Source organism: Muntiacus reevesi, chromosome 3 (assembly GCF_963930625.1).
Source record: "Muntiacus reevesi chromosome 3, mMunRee1.1, whole genome shotgun sequence".
Taxonomy (NCBI): domain Eukaryota; kingdom Metazoa; phylum Chordata; class Mammalia; order Artiodactyla; family Cervidae; genus Muntiacus; species Muntiacus reevesi.
In genome coordinates this window covers 22767207-22786814 of record NC_089251.1, presented here as the reverse complement: position 1 = coordinate 22786814, position 19608 = coordinate 22767207, and the positions used below count along the sequence as shown (strand labels likewise).

Genomic DNA, 19608 nt, shown 5'->3' with positions numbered 1-19608 from the left:
TGGGAGGTCCAAGATCAAGGCCCTGGAGAATTTAGTGTTTGATGCAGGCCTGCTTCCTGGTTCATAGAATGCCTTCTGTTTGCTGTGTCCTCACATGGTAGAAGGGGGGTGAGGGGCTTTTCTGGGATCTCCTTTTTTATAAAGGCACTAATCTCATTTCCCAGAGCTCTGCCATCATGACTTAATCACCTACCAAAGGCTCCACCTCTTAACACTATTACACAGGGGTTAGGATTTCAACATATGAGTCTGGGGTGAGGGTGGGGCACAAACATTCAGTCTTAAGTGGGGCCTCTAGGTAAAGAGAACGTTTTAACCGATTCTTTCATGTTTCTGCGAGTAGAGGTCAGGACAAGCGTTGAGGTTGCTTTCTGTGACATCTTAGCCCACTGTGTCCCTGTTGTCTTCCCTGCATCCTCATGCTGCTTTCCATCCTTTAGCCACACACTGGAAAACTAACAGGAAAAAGAAGCATGGGCCTTTTTATAAAGGTATCCCGAACACTTGAGTATCTCATTCATTCATTCTGCAAATACTTACCAGGCATGTTCCATTTGTCAGATGTTGTGCTCATCGCTGGAAATAGAGTGGGGAAACCCTTCAGTCTGATTTCCTTCCCTTGGGTCCCCCATGTCTCAGTGGAGGCAAAAAAGAAACCAACAGATAAAATATTTGTATGATAATGAGATGGCAGGTGGTGATGAGTACTCTACAGAGAACTTAAGCAAGGTAGTGTAATAGTGAGTGATACCGGAGGAGTGAAGTTCTGATTGCAACAGGGAAGTTAGTTTCTCAGAAGAGGAATCACTCTGAGCAGAAACCTGAGTGAGCGAAGCAGACAAGTGCATTTTGAAGAAAGAGCCTGATGTCTTTGTAGAAGAGAAAGCAGGCCAAGGTAAGGGAGAGCAGCATGATGAGTGGGAAGACGGCTGGAAATGAGGTTGGAGAGATGGTGAAGAGACCCACCATGTAAAGCCTTCCATAGATGGTGAAGAGAACTGCAGACCTGCTTCTCAGCAACACAGAGTTGTTTGAAAATTCAGACAATGCAGTCGTGTGATCCAAGGTTACTTTTCATACGTCTGTTTAACTGCTGTGTGGAGAGTCATCAGTAGTGAAACAAAAAAATGGATCTGTCTTCCAGGGCTCCAGCTGAGAGATGCTGATGGCTTATATTAGGGTAGCCATGAGGGACATGAGAGGTGTTTGGTTTGAGGGTGTACCTTTGTGGACCTGCTGACGGTCTGAACATGGGACATGCAGGAGAGAGAATGGAGGATAATCACCCAGAAGAAACCACTTACGGATGGGCCGTGGGCTTGACTTCGGGTGAAGTCTGTGCATCTCATCACTGCATACATCATACTGGATTTTGATTAGGGTTATTTTCTGTCTCACCTGTTGGGGCTTTTTGAGAGTTCATGTCTTAGAGTTGGACCATTAAATAAAGCAGGCTGAATGCTGAAGAATTAATGATTTTGAACTGTTGTGTTGGAGAAAACTCTTGTGAGTCCCTTGGACTGCAAGGAGAGCAAACCAGTCAACCCTAAAGGAGATCAGTCCTGGATATTCATTGGAAGGACTGATGCTGAAGCTCCAATACTTTGGCCACCTGATGTGAAGAGCTGACTCATTAGAAAAGATCATGATGCTGGGAAAGATTGAAGATAGGAGGAGGAGTCTGCAGAGGATGAGATGGTTGGATGGCATCCCTGACTTGATGGACATGAGTTTGAGCATGCTCCGGGAGATAGTGAAGGACAGGGAAGCTTGGCATGCTACAGTCCATGGGGTTGCAAAGAGTCGGACATGACTGAGCTAATGAACAACAACAACGTCTTAGATAAAGTGTTTAGCACTGTGCCTAGTATATAGTTTTCTCTGAAGAAACTATTTTAACATCATTTGCAGCAGCAGCTTGATTGTTTCCTAGGCTGTGCTTGCCCTAAGTAAGTGCTCCATGAACTTTGGAGGATTGGGTGAATGTCTTCTTGGCTCTTCCAGTAAGGGGCTTTACAGTCTGTTTGAGGAGAGCAAAGCATAAAGATAATTAACCATAGTAGGGATACTAAAATATTGCTAATGAAGAATACTGAAGACCAGTCTAATAAAGGTGTTCGTGTGGATTGTAGTTGTGGGGAGATGGGGCTGGTGAAGGGAGCCCAGTCTTACCTTGCCTCCATCTGCTGTGGTTTCAGCAGGTGTGGTCTGTGGCGGGCCTGGGAGGAGAGGTGTGCAGTCAGCGTGGACCATTATCCTTGTAACAGAAGGAAGGCATAGAGGCCAGTAGAATGGACAGAGTAGTTGCATGGAGTGTTAACCTTTAATGGTAATTAGCGTTTAGTGAATTTGAATGTTATTCTGTGTAGTTTAGATTTGATACTGCTAACTGCATTATTCAGAGCTACTAAAGGTTTTTTGGAGCAAGTGAACAGCATGTACAGAATGATGTTTTAGAAAGTTTATCCTGACTGTTGTGTAGAAAACTGGCCATGTGTGTAACACCGATTGCTTTAGTGTTTCTGATTCAGTGATGTCAAAGTGACCAGAAAAATTAAAGAGCACTTCAGGGTGAGGTTGAAGCACTGCCCGTAGAACTTGGTGATGATTCTTAATATTCTCCGCTGGGTTTCGGTGTCGCTCTGATACACTCTCTTCAGCTCACACAATACACGTTCATCTGTTTCTCCTGAAATCTGTTTGTTCTTTCTTCCTTCCTTTCCTCCTCCACCTCCCCTCCCAACTCTCTTTTATCTACTGATCTTCACTTTGTTCTGTTTAGGGTCAAGAATTTGGTGGTGGTTATCAAATTGGAACCAGAGCCAATGAAGGCCTAGAAAAACAAGGCTGTCATCCTTTTTATGAATCTGTCATCTCCAATCCCTTTGTTGTAGAGGTAAGGGCAGTGTGCCTAAGAACATAGATTTAACTATCATGGTGGTTGTGAGCATTTTACTACAAACAAAATATGCAGTTTTTTGAAATGTACTTCTTTTGTTCATACTCATATTTTGCATTGGTTTTATGTGATTTGTTACAACATGTTATGAGACTAAAATCTGTTTTACAATTTTACGTGGAATAATATGCTTTAGTAAGTGAGAAGCTCTAATTCAAGTTATGAGAAGATAAAAATCCTATCATTATCTTTTCTAAGAATATCTTCATAGAGAAAAAGCCATCCCATCAAATGATGTCATTACTTCTCTTGTCTAGTCTGAAGTGACCTATGACACCTATCAGCATATCCCGGTAGAAAGCCTTGCAGAAGTGTTGCTGAGAACTGGGAAACTGGCAGAAACTAAAACCGAAGGAGAAGAAGTATTTCCAACAACAGAAGGTATGAAAGGTTCTAGTTCCTTGACTGTGTAACTCAGAATAATAGGTGATTCTGTATGAATGAATGAGAGTTAGGAAAACCAGGAACATTTTCAGTAATTTTAAATAACTTAACTTGACATCATCATTCATACATTTATTTATTCATTGATTTAAATCATTTATTGAGTACCTACTATTTTCTGGATACTTGTAATATTGAGGATTTAAAAGGATGAATGAGATACAATTCCTATTTAGGGTGCTAATCATGTAAAGTGATTCTTATAGGGAATGATACAGAATAATGAATTCAATAGATGCTACTTTCTTTCTTGGTTTTATGGGTTAATCAAGAACTCTTATGTACCTGTTTCATGAACTATAGATGTGTATTTCATCTTAAGAATTTTCTGCATGGTGCCATATCATTCCATATGAAATTTTTTGAAAAGAATGAAAATGTATGCAGTTGACCAAAGACCGCTGGCCATTTGTACTTTTTTCTTCCTCCTTACTTCTTTTCAAGATTCCAGGGTAATTGCCTTGACTATTTTTATTTTTCCATTTTCCCTCTCCTTCTGCTTTGCCAGCCTTAGTAGGTACTTCAGAACTTAAAGACAACAGGGGTTCCAGCTATCTTGTCTATATTCCAGGTATCTGTAAGGAGTAAAGAAGGGAAAAACAGTTTTCTTGGCAGTCTTGTCCAGGACTTCCATATAACCTATAACTGCTAATGAGCCTGGGTGATGCTGTGTTTTAATGGAACACATTGCAGTGTGGAGTAAAACTTGGAAAAATGTATGTGGGGAATAGAACTGCCATGTTCCTGGAAACCTGATGCTATAACTTATTTTTAGATCATCCTTTCTTTCAATTGTTATTTATATGCAGTTGGAAAGAGAGGAAGAAAATACTCTGCAGAGCCTGGGATACTGGAGGTTTTTACAAAGTTACTGTTTTTCTTCAGTTCTGAAATGCATATCAGGATCTATAGTTTCTCTGCCTTGTTCTTCAGTCGTTTAGTCAAGTCCAACTCTTTGCGACCCCTGGACTGCAGCATGCCAGGCTTCCCTGTCCTTCACTATCTCCTGGAGTTTGCTCAAATTCATGTCCATTGAGTTGGTGAGGCCATCCAACCATCTCATCCTTTCTTGGCCCCTTCTCCTCCTGCTCTCAATTTTTCCCAGTATTAGGGTCTTTTACAATGAGTTGGCTCTTTGCATCAGGTAGCCTAAGTATTGGTGCTTCATCATCAGTTCTTCCAGCAAATATTCACAGTTGATTTCCTTTAGGATTGACTGGTTTGATCTCCTTGCTGTCCAGGGACTCTCAAGAATCTTCTCCAACGCCACAGTTTGAAAGCCTCAAATCTTTAGCACTCAGCCTTCTTTATGGTCCAACTCTTACATCCATACATGACTACTGGAAAAACCATAGCTCTGACTAGACGAGCCTTTGTCGGCAAAGTGCTCTCTCTGCTTTTTAATAAGCCATCTAGGTTTGCCATAGCTTTCCTTCCAAAGGGCAAGCATCTTTTAATTTCATGGCTGCAGTTACCAGCTGCGGAAACTTTGGAGCCCAAGAAAATAAAGTCTGTCACTGCTTCTACTTTTTCCCCTTCTACTTGCTGTGAAGTGATGGGACCAGATGCCATGAGCTTAATGTTTTGAATGTTGAGTTTTAAGCCAGCTTTTTTACTCTCTTCTTTCACCTTCATCAGGAGGCTCTTTAGGTTCCTCCTTGCTTTTCTGAAATTAATGTTCAAGTCATAGTTGATGGTACATTCATGTTTCTTTTTTGCCTCCAAGAAGCTATTGCTAAATCATGACACATCTTACAAGTGATATTGAATATATTTTAAGAGTATAGTTGCATTACTGCTTCCTCTTTTAATTATTTATTACTTCTTTCTTTTCTTCAAAAATATTGTAATACATTACTCATGAATTAAATTATGATTGATTATTGGAATAGCTTATACAGGTAAAATCCAAGACCCTAAGAAAATACTGGCTAGACATGGAAATACCATCTGTTAATTGCTGTAATAAAGGACTGAATTAATAACCAGGAATTTGGAAACATTGACTTACGTAATATCTTAACACATTATCGATTAGAGGATTTTGCAGAACCTAAGGCCTGTGACCAGCAATTTGCTGTGTAAGTGAATACTGAAACACTCTGGTCAATAACATTTGGGTAACAAAAGATATATTAATACATCTCCAGTCAAGAATATGTTAATTTATGATTTAGCTTATGACATGTGTGTGTGTGTGTGTGTGTGTGTGTGTGTATTTGCGTACCTCTTTCAGAAAAAGGCAAGAGAATGGAACCACATGCTAAAGGTTTGAAAGATGGCTGTGTCCTTGGAGAGACTCTGTCACACTGTTTTCTCAGTTTATTAAAGCTTCTGCTGTTTTTCAGAGCTGTTTTTGGAGGAAGGTGGAGAGTACTTGAGAATAAGGTCTTGGTGGGGCACAGCTTTCTAGATTATTTGGCCTCTCCCTTTCATGGGGTTCTTAAAGTACCTGATCATCTTTGTGGTAGCTGGTAACTAAATGATGAGGCTTCAGAATGATCTAGAAGCATGAAGCAAATAGATTTTTGTGGAGGAGCCGTGTGGATTGGGGGGTAACACACTTAATGATGAATCGGGGATCCCCTTCTGTTCCCTTTCTCACCATGTGTACATCACTCACTGAAGCATTGGTCCTTGAGCCACCTACTGTCCTTGTACCTGGAGTATAACTCTCAATTATAACTCGAAGTTGGTGATACCTTTTGACTCCTTTCATCTAATTCTACCTTCCCCTCCCCCTGCCTCTGGTAACCACAAATCTAATCTTTTTCTGTGAGTTTTTTTCTGAAGTGTAATTGACCTACAGAATTGTTAGTTCCTGGTATATAGCATTGTGATTTGATATTTCCATATATTACAAAATAGTCATGTTTGGTTTCTCTTGAAGATGCTAATATATTTGAGACAGATATCATTAGCTATTTTATAGTATCAAATATTTGTTAGAAACTCAACAGATTTGATGAATGATTATAGGTTAAATGACCTAAATTAAAAATTATAGAAATGTGACTCCTGACTCTGGTTCAGAAGTAGGTCATGATACAAATTAAACTTCCCAACACGATCTTACTTTTCAGAATTTTTTAATAAAGTTGATGAAAAGGTTTTTTATGGAGACTAGCTGAAGAAAATTGATCATTATTTATTTAGCTAAATGAATGATTTAATGGCTAATGATTTCTAAATCAATAATATGGGCAGCTTTCCTCTGTGAATTCCATTCTGGAATTAAATTTATCATACAGTGCTTTCCAGGGGCACTTATTTTGCAGAGAATTAGTGCTTGGAGGCTTAGGCATAGATTTCATCTGATTTTGGCTGTATTACTTGTCTAGAAAATGCAGTGTATTTTCTGCAAGGTTAGAAAATAAGCTTTGCAAATTAAATTCATACACAGTGCTAAATGTAGGACAGGTCTTTATTATTATTATTTTTTTTTTAATAAATACATGTGTCTTAAATGGTAATGAAAAATCACTGCGGTACAGTCTACAGCCAGCAAGATATCTGGTGGATCCCATCCTATTGAAACCCTGTGGTTTCTGGTCTACTTCAGATCCTCATTGATAATTTTGTCATATGTAGCTTCACATGGCTCACAGATTCAAGGTCTGAGAAGCTTCCTATATGTGGGGGTTTGAATTGAGCCTCAGTGAGGGCTGCTGAGAAAGTTGGGATGGGGTCAAGTGTGGGCAGTTATGATGTGTCTCCCGTTTCCCCTCCTCCCGTCTCTCCCCTCTCATCTCCCCCTCAAGCCCCCCCACCCCAAGTTGGTTTCCTTCAATAATTCAGTTGTTAGTCAGGAGGGGTTCTGGGTCAGCACTTGAGTTGTAGGGATTAGTGAGCTGTGATCTGGCTGTGGGAGAAAAAGATGCCACAAACAGTTGCGTTAAGGATCAGGGAAGAGATTTGATCCCTTTCCTTTCAACCTGGGGACATAGGAGATGCTGGTGTACCTGGCACTAGTGATGGTGGCCTTTCCCATCTTGGAGCAGCAGGGAGGTCACAGGCTTTGTGTGGCTGGAAACTCAGCTGCCTGAGTGATGGAGAAGAGCTACATGTATGCTTGTCTACAGGGAGCCCCATTTGGGAAATAACTGTTGGGGAGCTTGAGCATTTGACCCTGTTTTCAGAAGGATTTCCCCCCCCTTTTCTTCTGTAAATATTTTATTAAGGAAAATTTCAAATGCGTAGAAAAGTCAAGAAACTTCTACAGTGAACCTCCCATATACTCTCCACCTAGATTTCAACAATTAATATTTTACTACCCTTGCTCTAGTCCTCCCACCAAATACAGCTTCTTTCTCTGACATATTTCAGAGTTGTAGGCATTGTTACTTTTTGCCTCTTGACATGCACTGTGTGTATCTTTAACTAGTCAATATTTCTTACTTTTTTATTTTACAAGTTTTATTATTTATCTTTTTCGTTTATAAACAATGAAATGCAAAAATCCTAAGTGTAGAGATAAGACTGTGAGTTTTGACAAGCACAGCCCCTGTGTAAGTAACCCTGACTCCTTTCAAGATGCAGAACATTACTGTCACCCCAGAAAGTCGATGCCTCTTTCCTGAAAACACCCAACCCACACTCCTAATTGGGACTGACAGATGTTCAGTTTTTCCCCTTCTGTAGATGAGTTTTGACTGTTCTAGAATTCATTCAGCGGAATCATACAGGATATATTCTTTTCTGTGAAACTTAAGATTTATTGCTTCTATCAGTGGGTTTTTTTTCTATTCTATTCTTTCTTCTTTTTTTTTTTTTAATAACTGAAAAGTATTCCACTGTATGACTGTACCACAGTTTACCCATTCTCCTGGTGAGGGACATGGGGGCTTTTTCCAACTGAGGGTTATTATGAAAAAGCTGCTGTGAACTCTTATACAATGTTTTTGTGAACCTGTGTTTTTACAGACCTTTGTTTTTATTTCTCAGGGGTAACTGTCTAAGGGTGGAATTGATGAGACAAAGTTGTTTAATAAACTATCAGACCTCTCTTACTTGTCGGCTGTTGTGGTTTTTCTGGGCTGTGGTTCTTTAAGACTTCAAGTTCTCCATCTAAATTTTACCTGCCTGGCAAGGAGCAGACAGACTCTTGCCCTCAGGATAGAAGCTATAAAGATGGGAAACTCACTGTTGTCATTTCATTTTTCCAAATGGCATCTACCCTTTAGTTTCTGTCTGCTTTCAGTGCCTCACCAGTGCCTTAAGATACCTGTTTTTTATGCTTTATCCAGAGTACATAGTTTTCATCTGCAGGAGGACTGTACCAGTAAGAGAACCCAATCACAGAAGAATTTAAATCAGATGTGGTATTCTGGATTTCACTGGAGTTCCTCTGATGAGAGTGGGGCAAAAGTCTGAGTCATCAATTCCCCAGAAAGATGAAACAGAAAGCCAGGGTACCTTCCTCTTAGGATTAATTCTGAGGAGTCAACTCATATCAGTGAAGCTTACCCTGTGGAGAGGATTTTGGATTCACCCTCAACTTTAAGCGATCTTCATCTTCTGTGGTTGAAGTAGATGTCAAGAGGCCTCTTGAAAAATGGGCCAAATGGGCATTCAAGTGGGTGAGATATGCCAGCTAAACGGCAGTCCTGGTGAAGATGCTGAAGATGCTGAGGACTTGGCTTAAAGTGAGAATTTGAAAAACACATGGCAATTTGGCAATAGCTATAAAAATTATATTATTTGACCTAGTAATTCCGCTTCTAGGAATTTATTCCATGAATTCACATACATGAAAAATACGGCATATATTCATTGCTTATAATAGCATAAGATTGTCGATAGCCTGATACATACTGACAGAGAGAGATATCTTATTTTGTATGTCTCATTTTCTGTCTATGTTAGTCAGCTTAGGCTGACAAGACAGAATACTATAGGTGAGGTGGCTTAAACAGCAGAAATTCCCAGTCTCACAGTTTGGAGACTGGAAATCAGATGCCAGTGTGGTTGGCTTCTGGTGAGTTATCTCTTCCTGGCTAGCGCCTTCCCACTGTGTCTTTACCTCAGGGCAGAGAGAGGGAGAGGGAGGCAGAAGGTATGAAGGGGGCAGAGTATGGGTTTTCATGGGAAATAACAGGCGAGGTCTGGTAGGCATGCTTGAGCAAGCTTGAGATGAAGAGTTTGGGTAACTTGGGAGGACTCTGGGCCGTGGGCTGATCTCTGGCTGTCTAGCGCCTGGCCCTGGGGTGGTCGGGGCAGAGGTGATGTTGTGCAGAAGCCAGAGAAAGGGGCTGGCTCAGGGAATGGGCTCCGAGCTGGTTGGTCTGCGCATCAGTGGTGTGCCCACAGGGACGCTGTTGGCTTTACTTGGCAACTGACTAGTCTGCCAATAGCCCAGATTGACAAAGCTCTTCCCCCTCAAATGTCAGTGCTTTGTAAGTTGCAGAGAAGTTTTAAAATTGATGAAGACTGTTGGGAATATGGGGCTTCCCTGGTGGCTCAGTCAGTAAAGAATCTGCCTGTGATGCACAAAGACCCGGGTTCAATCCCTGGGTTGGGAAGATCTCCTGGAGAAGGAAATGGCAACCCACTGCAGTACTCTTTCCTGGAGAATTCCGTGGAGGGAGGAGCCTGGCAGGCTACAGTCCATGGGGTCACAAAAGTCAGACACAAGAGTTGTATATATGAAATGAAATCTTTATGGTTATTATTCACTTGGAGCAAATATTTGTATTTTAAAGTGATTATTTTCACTATTTGTAAAAATAACAATGATTCTTTGGACTCCTCTGAGGGTGATTTTTGTCATTACTTTTAGCTCATGGAAATTAACTAGTTCTTTTCTCTTTTGCCTACTAAAAGCTTTGTATTCAATGATATATGTTCAAGAAACACTGGTGACCATCTTTTGAGTTGTAGCTGTGAAATGATAATAACATTTGAAAAATAAGCCTATTGGAGCTTATATTTTCAGATCAGTTTTTCCCTCACAAAGGTCTCTCAAGGGAACTCTGCTTTATTCCAGCCACGTCGTCGTGACTGTTCTTTGTTGTTTTTGTTTTTTGTTGGGTTGTTGTCCTTTTGGAATTTCCTTCAGGATCTGGAGCATATGCTTAGGAATATCTTCAGGGGTGGCATATTTTTTCATCCCTTTAAGGTGCTTTGATTTTTGAAAATCGCCAAATGCACATTAAATGGAGTGTAACATTGAGTTGATGATAGGATTAAAAACAAAAAGAAAACAAGGAAAGAAAGAAAAAAAAAAAGATCTGACTGGAGGTCAGTAATGGGACTGGGTGATTTTCCCAGGCAGGGCTCAGACCAGCCCCAAACACAACTCTGAGAGGGACGGTCCTCCATTAGCTGGGGCATCGGCCATTCACCTGGAATAGGGGCTCCTGAGCCATGAAGAGACAGGGCTGGTTTTGATGAGTAGGTTTAGATTATAAAAGCCAGTAAGGGGGGGTGGTTTGAAAACTGGCCTCTTTTGTACCTGAGGAAGGGAAATACCTGAAGGAAGTAAAAATGGAGTGGAAAAAAACTAGGTGAGGTTGGAGGTTGCAATTGTAGAGGAAATGAGTATTTAGAGAACTCAGATTCTCTTACTGGAGGTGCTGTGCAAGAAGCCTAGTTTAGATGAATCATGCACAGGACATGTCAGGTTTTAGGTCACTGCTGACACTCTGCCCATTTAGAGCTGGCTCATCTAGGCTCAGCTGGTAAAGAATTCACCTGCAATGCAGGAGACCAGGGTTCAATCCCTGGGTTGGGAAGATCCCCTGGAGAAGGGAAAGGCTACCCACTCTAGTATTCTGGCCTGGAGAAGTGTGTAGTCCATGGGGTTGCAAAGAGTCGGACACGACTAAGCGACTTTCGGTTTCCTCTAATACACCATAAAACCATATGGTGTATTTATGAAGTGAAATATTACTTACTTTGAATTATTTAGATGCTGTTTACCATCATTAGTGAAGATCAGGAGAGTCTGTTCTCTATAAAAAAAGTTTACACTGTGATTACAGTGACTATCTGGTATTGGTCACTTAAGGTCCTAAATGATAAATGAGTGCCTCCTTATTAATACAAAATGGATATAAACACAGATGTTATTTGCAGTGTTCTTTTATTAAATCCATGACATTGATAGGTTGTTGCTTATATAAAGAAGTTTTATAAAAGTTGTAGATGGTTGGGATATTTTAAGATGTTATATAATCAAGGCATGAGACTGGTTTTCTTTTCGTGGAGTGTGGTGCAGAGAAAGAACACAGCCATATTGTCATGACTGTAGTAATCAAGAGAGTTATCCTAAGTCTGCTCTCATAAAGCTGTGTTGTTGTTCTGACCATGAGTGCTCACATGATCCTCTTCCACGGTAGCTGTCATTGAAATCCAGAATTGTATAGCATGGCCTGAGTCTCTGAAACCAAAAGATTAGCTGGAAGAGACATCCTCACTGATCTGTTTGCACTTAGACTTTGTAGCTGCACTAACAGTAGTCACATATGTAAGTAGCAAATGGCATAATATGTCTTGAGTTAAGGCAAGACTACCATTTAACATAGTTTCATGTAATCTGTACTTCGATGGTATTGAACAGACTTTCTCATAAAGCATCTTAAAAAGTTCTCTGAAGATAATTACAGTTGAAATCATGAAGGACTAAAATCGTGACACTTAGTAACCATGACTGTCACATGGATCCTCAAAGAAAATAATGGATTTTTTTTTTTTTTTTCTGCATCCAGTTCTCTTACAGCTAGCAAGTGACGCATTACCAAATGATATGACCTTGGCTCTTGCTTATCTCCTGGCCTTGCCACAGGTAAGTTTGCCCTTACCAAGAAAAAAAGGACTTAAAAAATGAATAAACTGAAAGTCTTTACTGGGATTTTCACCGGTGAATTGTTTATTGCATGTTTCACTTCCTTCTGGTTGTTCCTCTGCATAATGCAAGTGCTGTGGTCAGTATCTGAAGAGTAAAGTCTACAATGTTAGCTGAAATCTTGATTTTAAAATCTGCTTTCACATGCATAGGATCTGGCCTTTATAATCTGTCTGAATTTTAATGTAGTCATGTTAAGATGAGCTTGAGTCGATTTGATGGAAACTTTGAACCAAAATTCTACAGTGAGGACTAGAAATGTAATGGTTTATGATGGTTGTGCTAATTTCCTTTCAGCTGAGCTCTTTCTCTTGTGCTCCTTTGTAGGTGTTAGACGCTAACAAGTGCTTTGAAAAGCAGTCCCACTCCGCTCTCTCTCTCCAGTTGGCAGCCTATTACTATAGCCTCCAGATCTACGCCCAGTTGGCTCCATGTTTCAGGGACAAATGCCATCCTCTTTACAGGGTGAGTCCTCACAGTTTCCACTTTATTAATGAGAAACGGTAAAGCTTTTCTAAAGTAGTTGAAACACGTGTTTACCTCTTTGGAGAGACTGAAGCACTTTGCATTCAGAATGCATTCACAGTGGCTGTGTTAGATGAAGTTGCTTTTCCAGGCATTAATAAGAGGCAGAGGATCTAGTATGTAAGGTGAATGTTGATTTGCCCCAACTTCTCTGTCATTTATTTTATTTTACAGCATTCTTAGGAAAGGCTGAAGTGGTAGAGGAGAAATGGAGAACTGGCTTTTTAACTACCTTTTCAAGAGGAAGATGACTCTAATTTAGGACAGTATGCAATGTCGTTCTTTGAATAGCACTGCACTTTTATTTATTTTTAAGCCAGAGAGGTATGAGAGTAGTAATTGTGCAGATGAAATGTTGAGACACACTATGCCTACTTACCCCCATGCTTCTGACATCCTTTATTTAACTTTATTGTTAATTTCTGAGTGAGAGCACCTAAGCTTGGCCTCAAGTTACATTGCCTTCTTTTTGGACCTGAAAGTGTTCAGGTGCTGCTAGAAAATGGAAGGCCTATCTAGGTTTACTTGTATGCACCAGCTCTAAGCATCAGCATTCAGAAATGATCTCCTTTTTATACTGGATATTTTAAGAGAATTACCACTTTAAGAATAGATAAGCAAATAGATTAGACTTTCAAATCCACTCTGTGTACAGATTCAAGTTTCAGTATCTATTGAGGCAGGATTCTTCCTCCCCTCACCCAGAGCAGACTGCAGAGAAAGAATTTGGATGCCTTGGCCATCCAAAACATATCTAAGAGCCTGTAAGTATATGAAAACATTCTGTTTATGGCAAAATCTATGGCTCTCATTCATCAGTTTTTATTTAGAAAGAGAAAGGGGAATGAGGGAACCCTCTGCCATGCAGGTTACTCTCCCAAGGACATTATCATTATGAGTGGGTATTGTTTTCAGAAATGGGTATATTAGGATGAAATTTGGGCCAAGAATAGGACTGTCTTTTTTAGACTAGTTCATATATTACTTTATTTTGGAAATTTTGATTTTTTTTTTTTTGATAGCTACTGCTGCTTTGTACTACTTTTTTCCCTATACTCTAGTAATTTTCCTTTGTTTTGCTTTTATATCACAGGTATGTTTTTGTTTGAGATAAGGAATTGACCTACTGTGTTATAAATTTCGGGAAAGAAGTGATTATATATAGGTGGAAGTGTGGTAGGTTAATTTCTGGAACAGTGTACTTATTTAATGGAACAAGCATCGTTTCTTCCTTTCTGTTGCTTCTGCATTTTTTCCAGGCATCTGGCAGAGCAGCCTTTCCAGAGCGGAGGTCTGGGCTTCCTCTCCTCCACTTCCAGTGCTTCAGTGGTTTCCCATGGTCCTAGCAAGGTCGTCTGGCCTCTGTCTGTTTCCTCACCTTCATTTGCCTTTTGTTCCAGCCATACCAAGCTGCTTAAAGTTCTCCCACAGCCCGTGTGTTCCCTGTTCCTTGTCTTCAGCACGCTGTAATCTTTTGCCCGTGATGTTTCGCCAGCATGCCTTTGCTCAGTACTCGGGTCCTGCCACCTGGCACCGTTCCTGTCGTGCTCCCAGGCTGTGCTGGATGCCCCTCTGCGTGTCTGTACCGCCCTTTCCTTCCCGCGTGACTTTTATACTGTTACTTTGAATTTGCCTATTTTCATCTTACTAGATAACCAGCTGTTTCAGGCCAGTGTCTGTGTTGTATTCGTTGGTTTCCTTGTTGCCGGACCTGGAATGTCAAGGGGAGTAAACGGATGTTCCCTGGGGTAGAATACTGAAAATTAATGAGTTATCCTTCAGTACATAGGAAGGAGTTGGATTATGTGTGTGTTTATTAAAAATATTTGTCAGATGACTGCTTGTGCCAGGCATTGTTCTAGATCCGGGGAAGACAGTAGTGGACAGTTTGTATAAAAACCCTTCTCCTTTTCAGATTTATATTCTGTTTGGGGAGGGGCACCATCAACAACAACAAAAAATAAAATATATTCTTTGTTTAATTATGATAAGAGCTTTGAAAACAAAAAGCAAAGAAGAAAGCTTAAGCAGTGGAGTACAATTTAAAACAGGCTCAGGAAAGGCCTTAGTTAAGAGGGTGACCTTTGACTAAAGAAAAGGATAAGCATAGCATCAGGAAGACTGGGGAGAGGAGAGAATTCAAGATGGAGGGACAGAACCTGCAACAGAGAAGTTAATATGTCCCTGTGCCATCCTATGTACTCTAGTGTTTTTTCACAAGCATTTAAGAAACTATTGAAATACTACTTTATAAAACGGGAGGCACAGAAGTGTTGCCCGACTCCAGAGGGAAAGGATAGCAGTGGAGTCGGTGACCAGACTTCACTGTGACCCAGTCGGGTCTCCTCTCGGCCGGGAAGGTGTCAGGAGGGGTCACAGCAGTGGTGCATGTGGGGCTTGTTTAGGGGAGCTGTCTGGGAATGGTAGAAGGATGAGACTCACCTTGGGAAGGCATAGGCTGTCTTAGTACCTTTCACATTCATTCTGCAGTTTAATCCATTGAGCAGCCTCATTTTGCAAAAGTGGCGGCCTCTGTGCAGAAGGTATAAGACTTGGAAAAATTGGGTTACTTGCTCAGGGTCGCTCCGGTAGAAAGTGACCTCGGTCACCAGAGCTCCTGATTCCAGTCTTTACCTGCCCATCGCCTGGTCATGCGGCCACTCCAGCTTTGTTTCAGAAGCAGCGTGTCCCTGTGTTTCGGAGCCAAGGGATCTCTGGCTCGCACTCCCAGCATGATGTTTCTACCTGCTTTGTAGTGGCTGCTGGCTGAAATCTCTGCTCCCATGTTTGACTGGGAAGCCCCTCAGTGAACACTGGTAGCTCTTCCTCACCCTGCCAGTCATGATCCTGACACTGGCTCATTTGAAGTTTATGCTCTGACTGTTCGGACTGTATATTTCTCTGAATTTGACATCCTTTCCCACATCTTGGTGTCTGTGCAGATGTAATTCTCCTGCCTGAAATACCTCTTGCTTCTTCCCCTAGCAGCAGATAAGTCTGAGCTTTAAAAAGCCTTCTGTGTGAAGCTTTCTCTGTTGCCTGAAATGATTTTTTAAAAAAAATCTTCTATCTTACCTTTCTAATTATTGTAAATACATCTTTTTTTTTAAGTTGAAAAGTAAAGTGAAAGTCGCTCAGTCGTGACCGACTCTTTGTGACCCCATGGACTGTATAGCCTAGCAAGCTTCTCCATCCATGGAATTCTCCAGGCCAGAATACTGGAGTGGGTAGCCTTTCCCTTCTCCAGGGGAATCTTCCCAACTCAGGGATTGAACCCAGGTCTCCCACATTGCAGGCAGATTCTTTACCAGCTGAGCCACAAGTTAACTTCTGTGTCTCACGGCTCTCTTCCAGACGTCCCCTGGAGCGGATCTTGTAGGGTGTGGTAGCCGGTGCACCTCGTCTTCTTTCCACATATGATCCTGTTGAGGGCAGGAATCGCCGTCTATTCTGAATCCCCAGGACATCACCCCGCTCTAGTTACTCAGTGACTGTTTGTTGGCATGTGACTAATTTGAGGAATCATTTCAGCTGCTATGGTTCGAACAGCCGTCAGTATTACATTTTGGGAGTCCTTACTTTTCATGGATGGGCCTGTTAGCTGGATGTTTTAAGTATGTTTGCATTGTCCATTGACTACCTAATGGCTCATTATTTGAATCTTTTCAGTATCTCTCCCTGAAAAAAACCACACTGCTGAGTTTGAATTAGACATGACAAACTCCTGATGAATCATCTTGGAAACGGAGATCCAAGTGGTTTCAATTTGTTGCCCACACATAATAACTCTCCACGAAGCTTTGCTTCCACTCAATTGTCAGTTCAGCTTGTTTCTATTTGCACAGTCTTTTCACGTTTTCTCTTTCCACCCCCTGCAGTTCTGAGCTGCGGGAATGATAACTTAGGTAGATTACTAGGTTTGAATGAAAGTATTGATATAATTTGTGGTGTCATTTCTGATAAGAAGCCTGTGCATCTTGGTGCGAAGCACATCCTGCATCAGCCACACAGACACCCAGGACCCGGCAGCAAACCTGGGTGATCATTGGAGCAGCCCAGTGGGCCTTTTTTCTTTTTACTATTTATTGATTTACTGATTGACTGATTGATTGATGGATTGATTTAGCTAGCTGCGCCAGATCTTAGTTGCAGCATATAGAATCTAGTTCCCTGACCAGGGATCAAACCCAGGTTCCCTGCCCTGGGAGTGTGGCGTCTTAGCCACCTGACCACTGGGGAAGTCCCTCATGTTTCTTTTTAGAGATCTATAATGATGATTGGCAAATGGTCACTTGCAGAGAATTTCCTCTTCTAGTATTTGTCCTAGTCAACTTTTTATGTTGAAAAAACAATGCACACATGGCAAAAAACCAGATGATGAAAACAGGATAAAACAAAAGGTCAGTTTCCCTTTTGTATCCCTCCAGAAATAGTTACGGATGTACATATTCATATAACAACTTTTTAATACAGATATGAGTAAGCTATACACATTTCTGTACCTTGTTTATTCATATCTTACCTTTGTAATTATTGTAATATTCTTTTTTACAAACTGAAGTATTTAATTGTAATTTTTTTACAAATCAAAGTATTGAAATTTACAAAGTGTTAATTTCTGGCATACAGAGTGGTTCAGTTATACATGATAAGCATGCAAGTATACAGGTGCATATATTCTTTTCCATCGTAGGTTATTACAAGATATTGAATATAGTTCCCTGTGCTATACAGTATGACCTCGTTGTTTATCTCTTTTATACAGAATACTGTATATCTGCTAATCTCAAACTTCTAATTTATCCCACTTCATGTATATGGATCTTGAAGTATGATTTCTCTAGCTTTAAAAAAAAAAAAAGTTTAAGGAGATAAAATCATTTAAAAATGGAAATGTGTCTTTTAGTTTTATATGCTAGAGAATCAAACCCAGCAGGGGATGAAATTCAAAACTTTATGGTAGACTATTTCTAAGATGCGTTTTTTAAGCTACTAATTGAAAATACTAAGGAGAAAATTATCTCAAGCAAATAACAACCCTAGAGGGGAAACATACCACCTGTTTAAAACTTTCCAAACAATATTACCCAGAAATGGAGACTATTAAGCCTGAATAGATTTATTACCTCTACTAGTTAGTAGTACTAGATGAAGTTATTCAGCATTCTAGTGTCATAAATATTTATGTACATTAAAAAAAATTTTTTTTTTTAACAGGAACTTGGCCATAGTCTTTAAAGAAAGCATATTTTTTTCCTACACCTTAAAGAAACTGCATTGCCAGATTTGGGGGAAAATTAGAATGATTTAATTCTCTACACTTCTTAAATTTTTGATGCCTTTTTATGTTTTCAGTTTTTGTAGTATCATTTTGATACTGAACACGGGAGATTTCAAAGCTACCCGTAAAGTCCTTCAAAAGTTTCTTAGAGGCTAAAAGCTTTTGTACTCATGGATCATGTCATTGAACTTCGGTGGAAAAAGAGGGAGAGAGGTTTGAATACACTCTGCTTATAAATTAGTGACTTTATGTGTGAAGCTGGATGTAGGACATTCAAGGAGCTCTGCTGGTACAGTGGAGAGCCCATGAGATGAGAGACCAGGAGGCTTGAGTCTCTGCTTTGCTGTGAGACTCCAGCTCAGGATGCCTAATTGGAGATTGGCATCTATAAAGCAGTTACCAGCAGTCTCCTGTGCCCATCGCTGGGTTGGTATTAAGGTCAGATCAAAATCATGTGAAAGTGCTTTAGAAACTTTAATGCTGTGCACTTGTGAAGTGAATGAATGACTGTATGAAATGAAGTGTTGGGCTGAGTAGAGGATGCTTTTGGAATATATTGAGAGAAATTATGATGAGCCCAGGGGAAGAATTGTTACTCGAATTTAAAACTTACATTGGAAGTAATCATGACAGGTAAAGTTTCTGGAGGAAGGGACAGAAAGTAGTAGTGATAATGATTAGAAAATAATTTGCATGGAACACTAGAACTTAAAACATGCTCATCCATCTACTCTCTATGAAGCGTGTGTCAAGAACAAAGTATTGGTTGGCCAAGAGATTGGTTCGAATTTTTGCTTCAAATTGCATCTCTAGTAAGCAAAGGAACTGGTATATAAATTAGTACTACTGACATAAAATCTGCTGCTCCTCTTTGGTGTGCCCCGCCTTTACCCCACAGCTCTAACGTGCTGTGGGAAAGACACATTCACCAAGTACACATGGTTTCTTCCCTCCAGAAACTAATTTAATACTTAAAAGAGAGGCAATGTAAAGTATGCAACAGAAGTACAATGAAAGTGTAACAGATGTATCAGTAATGTGCGTGCATAGTCACTCAGTCCTGTCCTACTCTTTGCAACCCTATGTTCTGCCACCTGCCAGGCTCCTCTGTCCATGGGATTCTCCAGGCAAGATTACTGTAGTGGGTTGCTATTTCCCTCCCTCTCCAGGGTCTCTTCCCGACCCAGGGATCGAACCCATATCTTTGAGTGTCCTGCATTGGCAGACAGCTTCTTTATCACTGTGCCACCTGGGAATACCTTTGAGTAAAGTCTATAATTGCTTTCATTTTTGGAGCCCCTCCTACGGACCAGGTCTTGGTTTGTATATTGTATATGTGTGTGTGTGTGTGTGTGTGTGTGTGTGTGTGTGTGTGTGTGTGTGTGTGTGTAGTTTCTTAGGCTTTGTGCAACCATGTAAGCTATAGTATATTACCATTTTATAAATAAGACTATTAAGTTTGTAGTTGTTAAGTAGCTTGCACAAGGGCATCCAGCTAATAACTTATGTGTATCCATGCTTATTACATTCTGTCATGCCATTTTCTTCATTGGA

The 19608-nt window shown here is 40.5% G+C and overlaps 1 protein-coding gene across 1 annotated transcript in view; it reads left to right on the top strand.

Moving 5' to 3' along the window:
- Window positions 1-19608, top strand: part of NBAS (NBAS subunit of NRZ tethering complex) — a 312486-nt gene that overhangs the window by 181592 nt on the left and 111286 nt on the right. The window contains exons 37-40 of the mRNA XM_065928602.1: window positions 2783-2896; window positions 3217-3340; window positions 12112-12188; window positions 12576-12713. Of these exons, the coding sequence (XP_065784674.1) occupies window positions 2783-2896; window positions 3217-3340; window positions 12112-12188; window positions 12576-12713 (453 nt within the window). The remainder of the gene's footprint in view (window positions 1-2782; window positions 2897-3216; window positions 3341-12111; window positions 12189-12575; window positions 12714-19608) is intronic.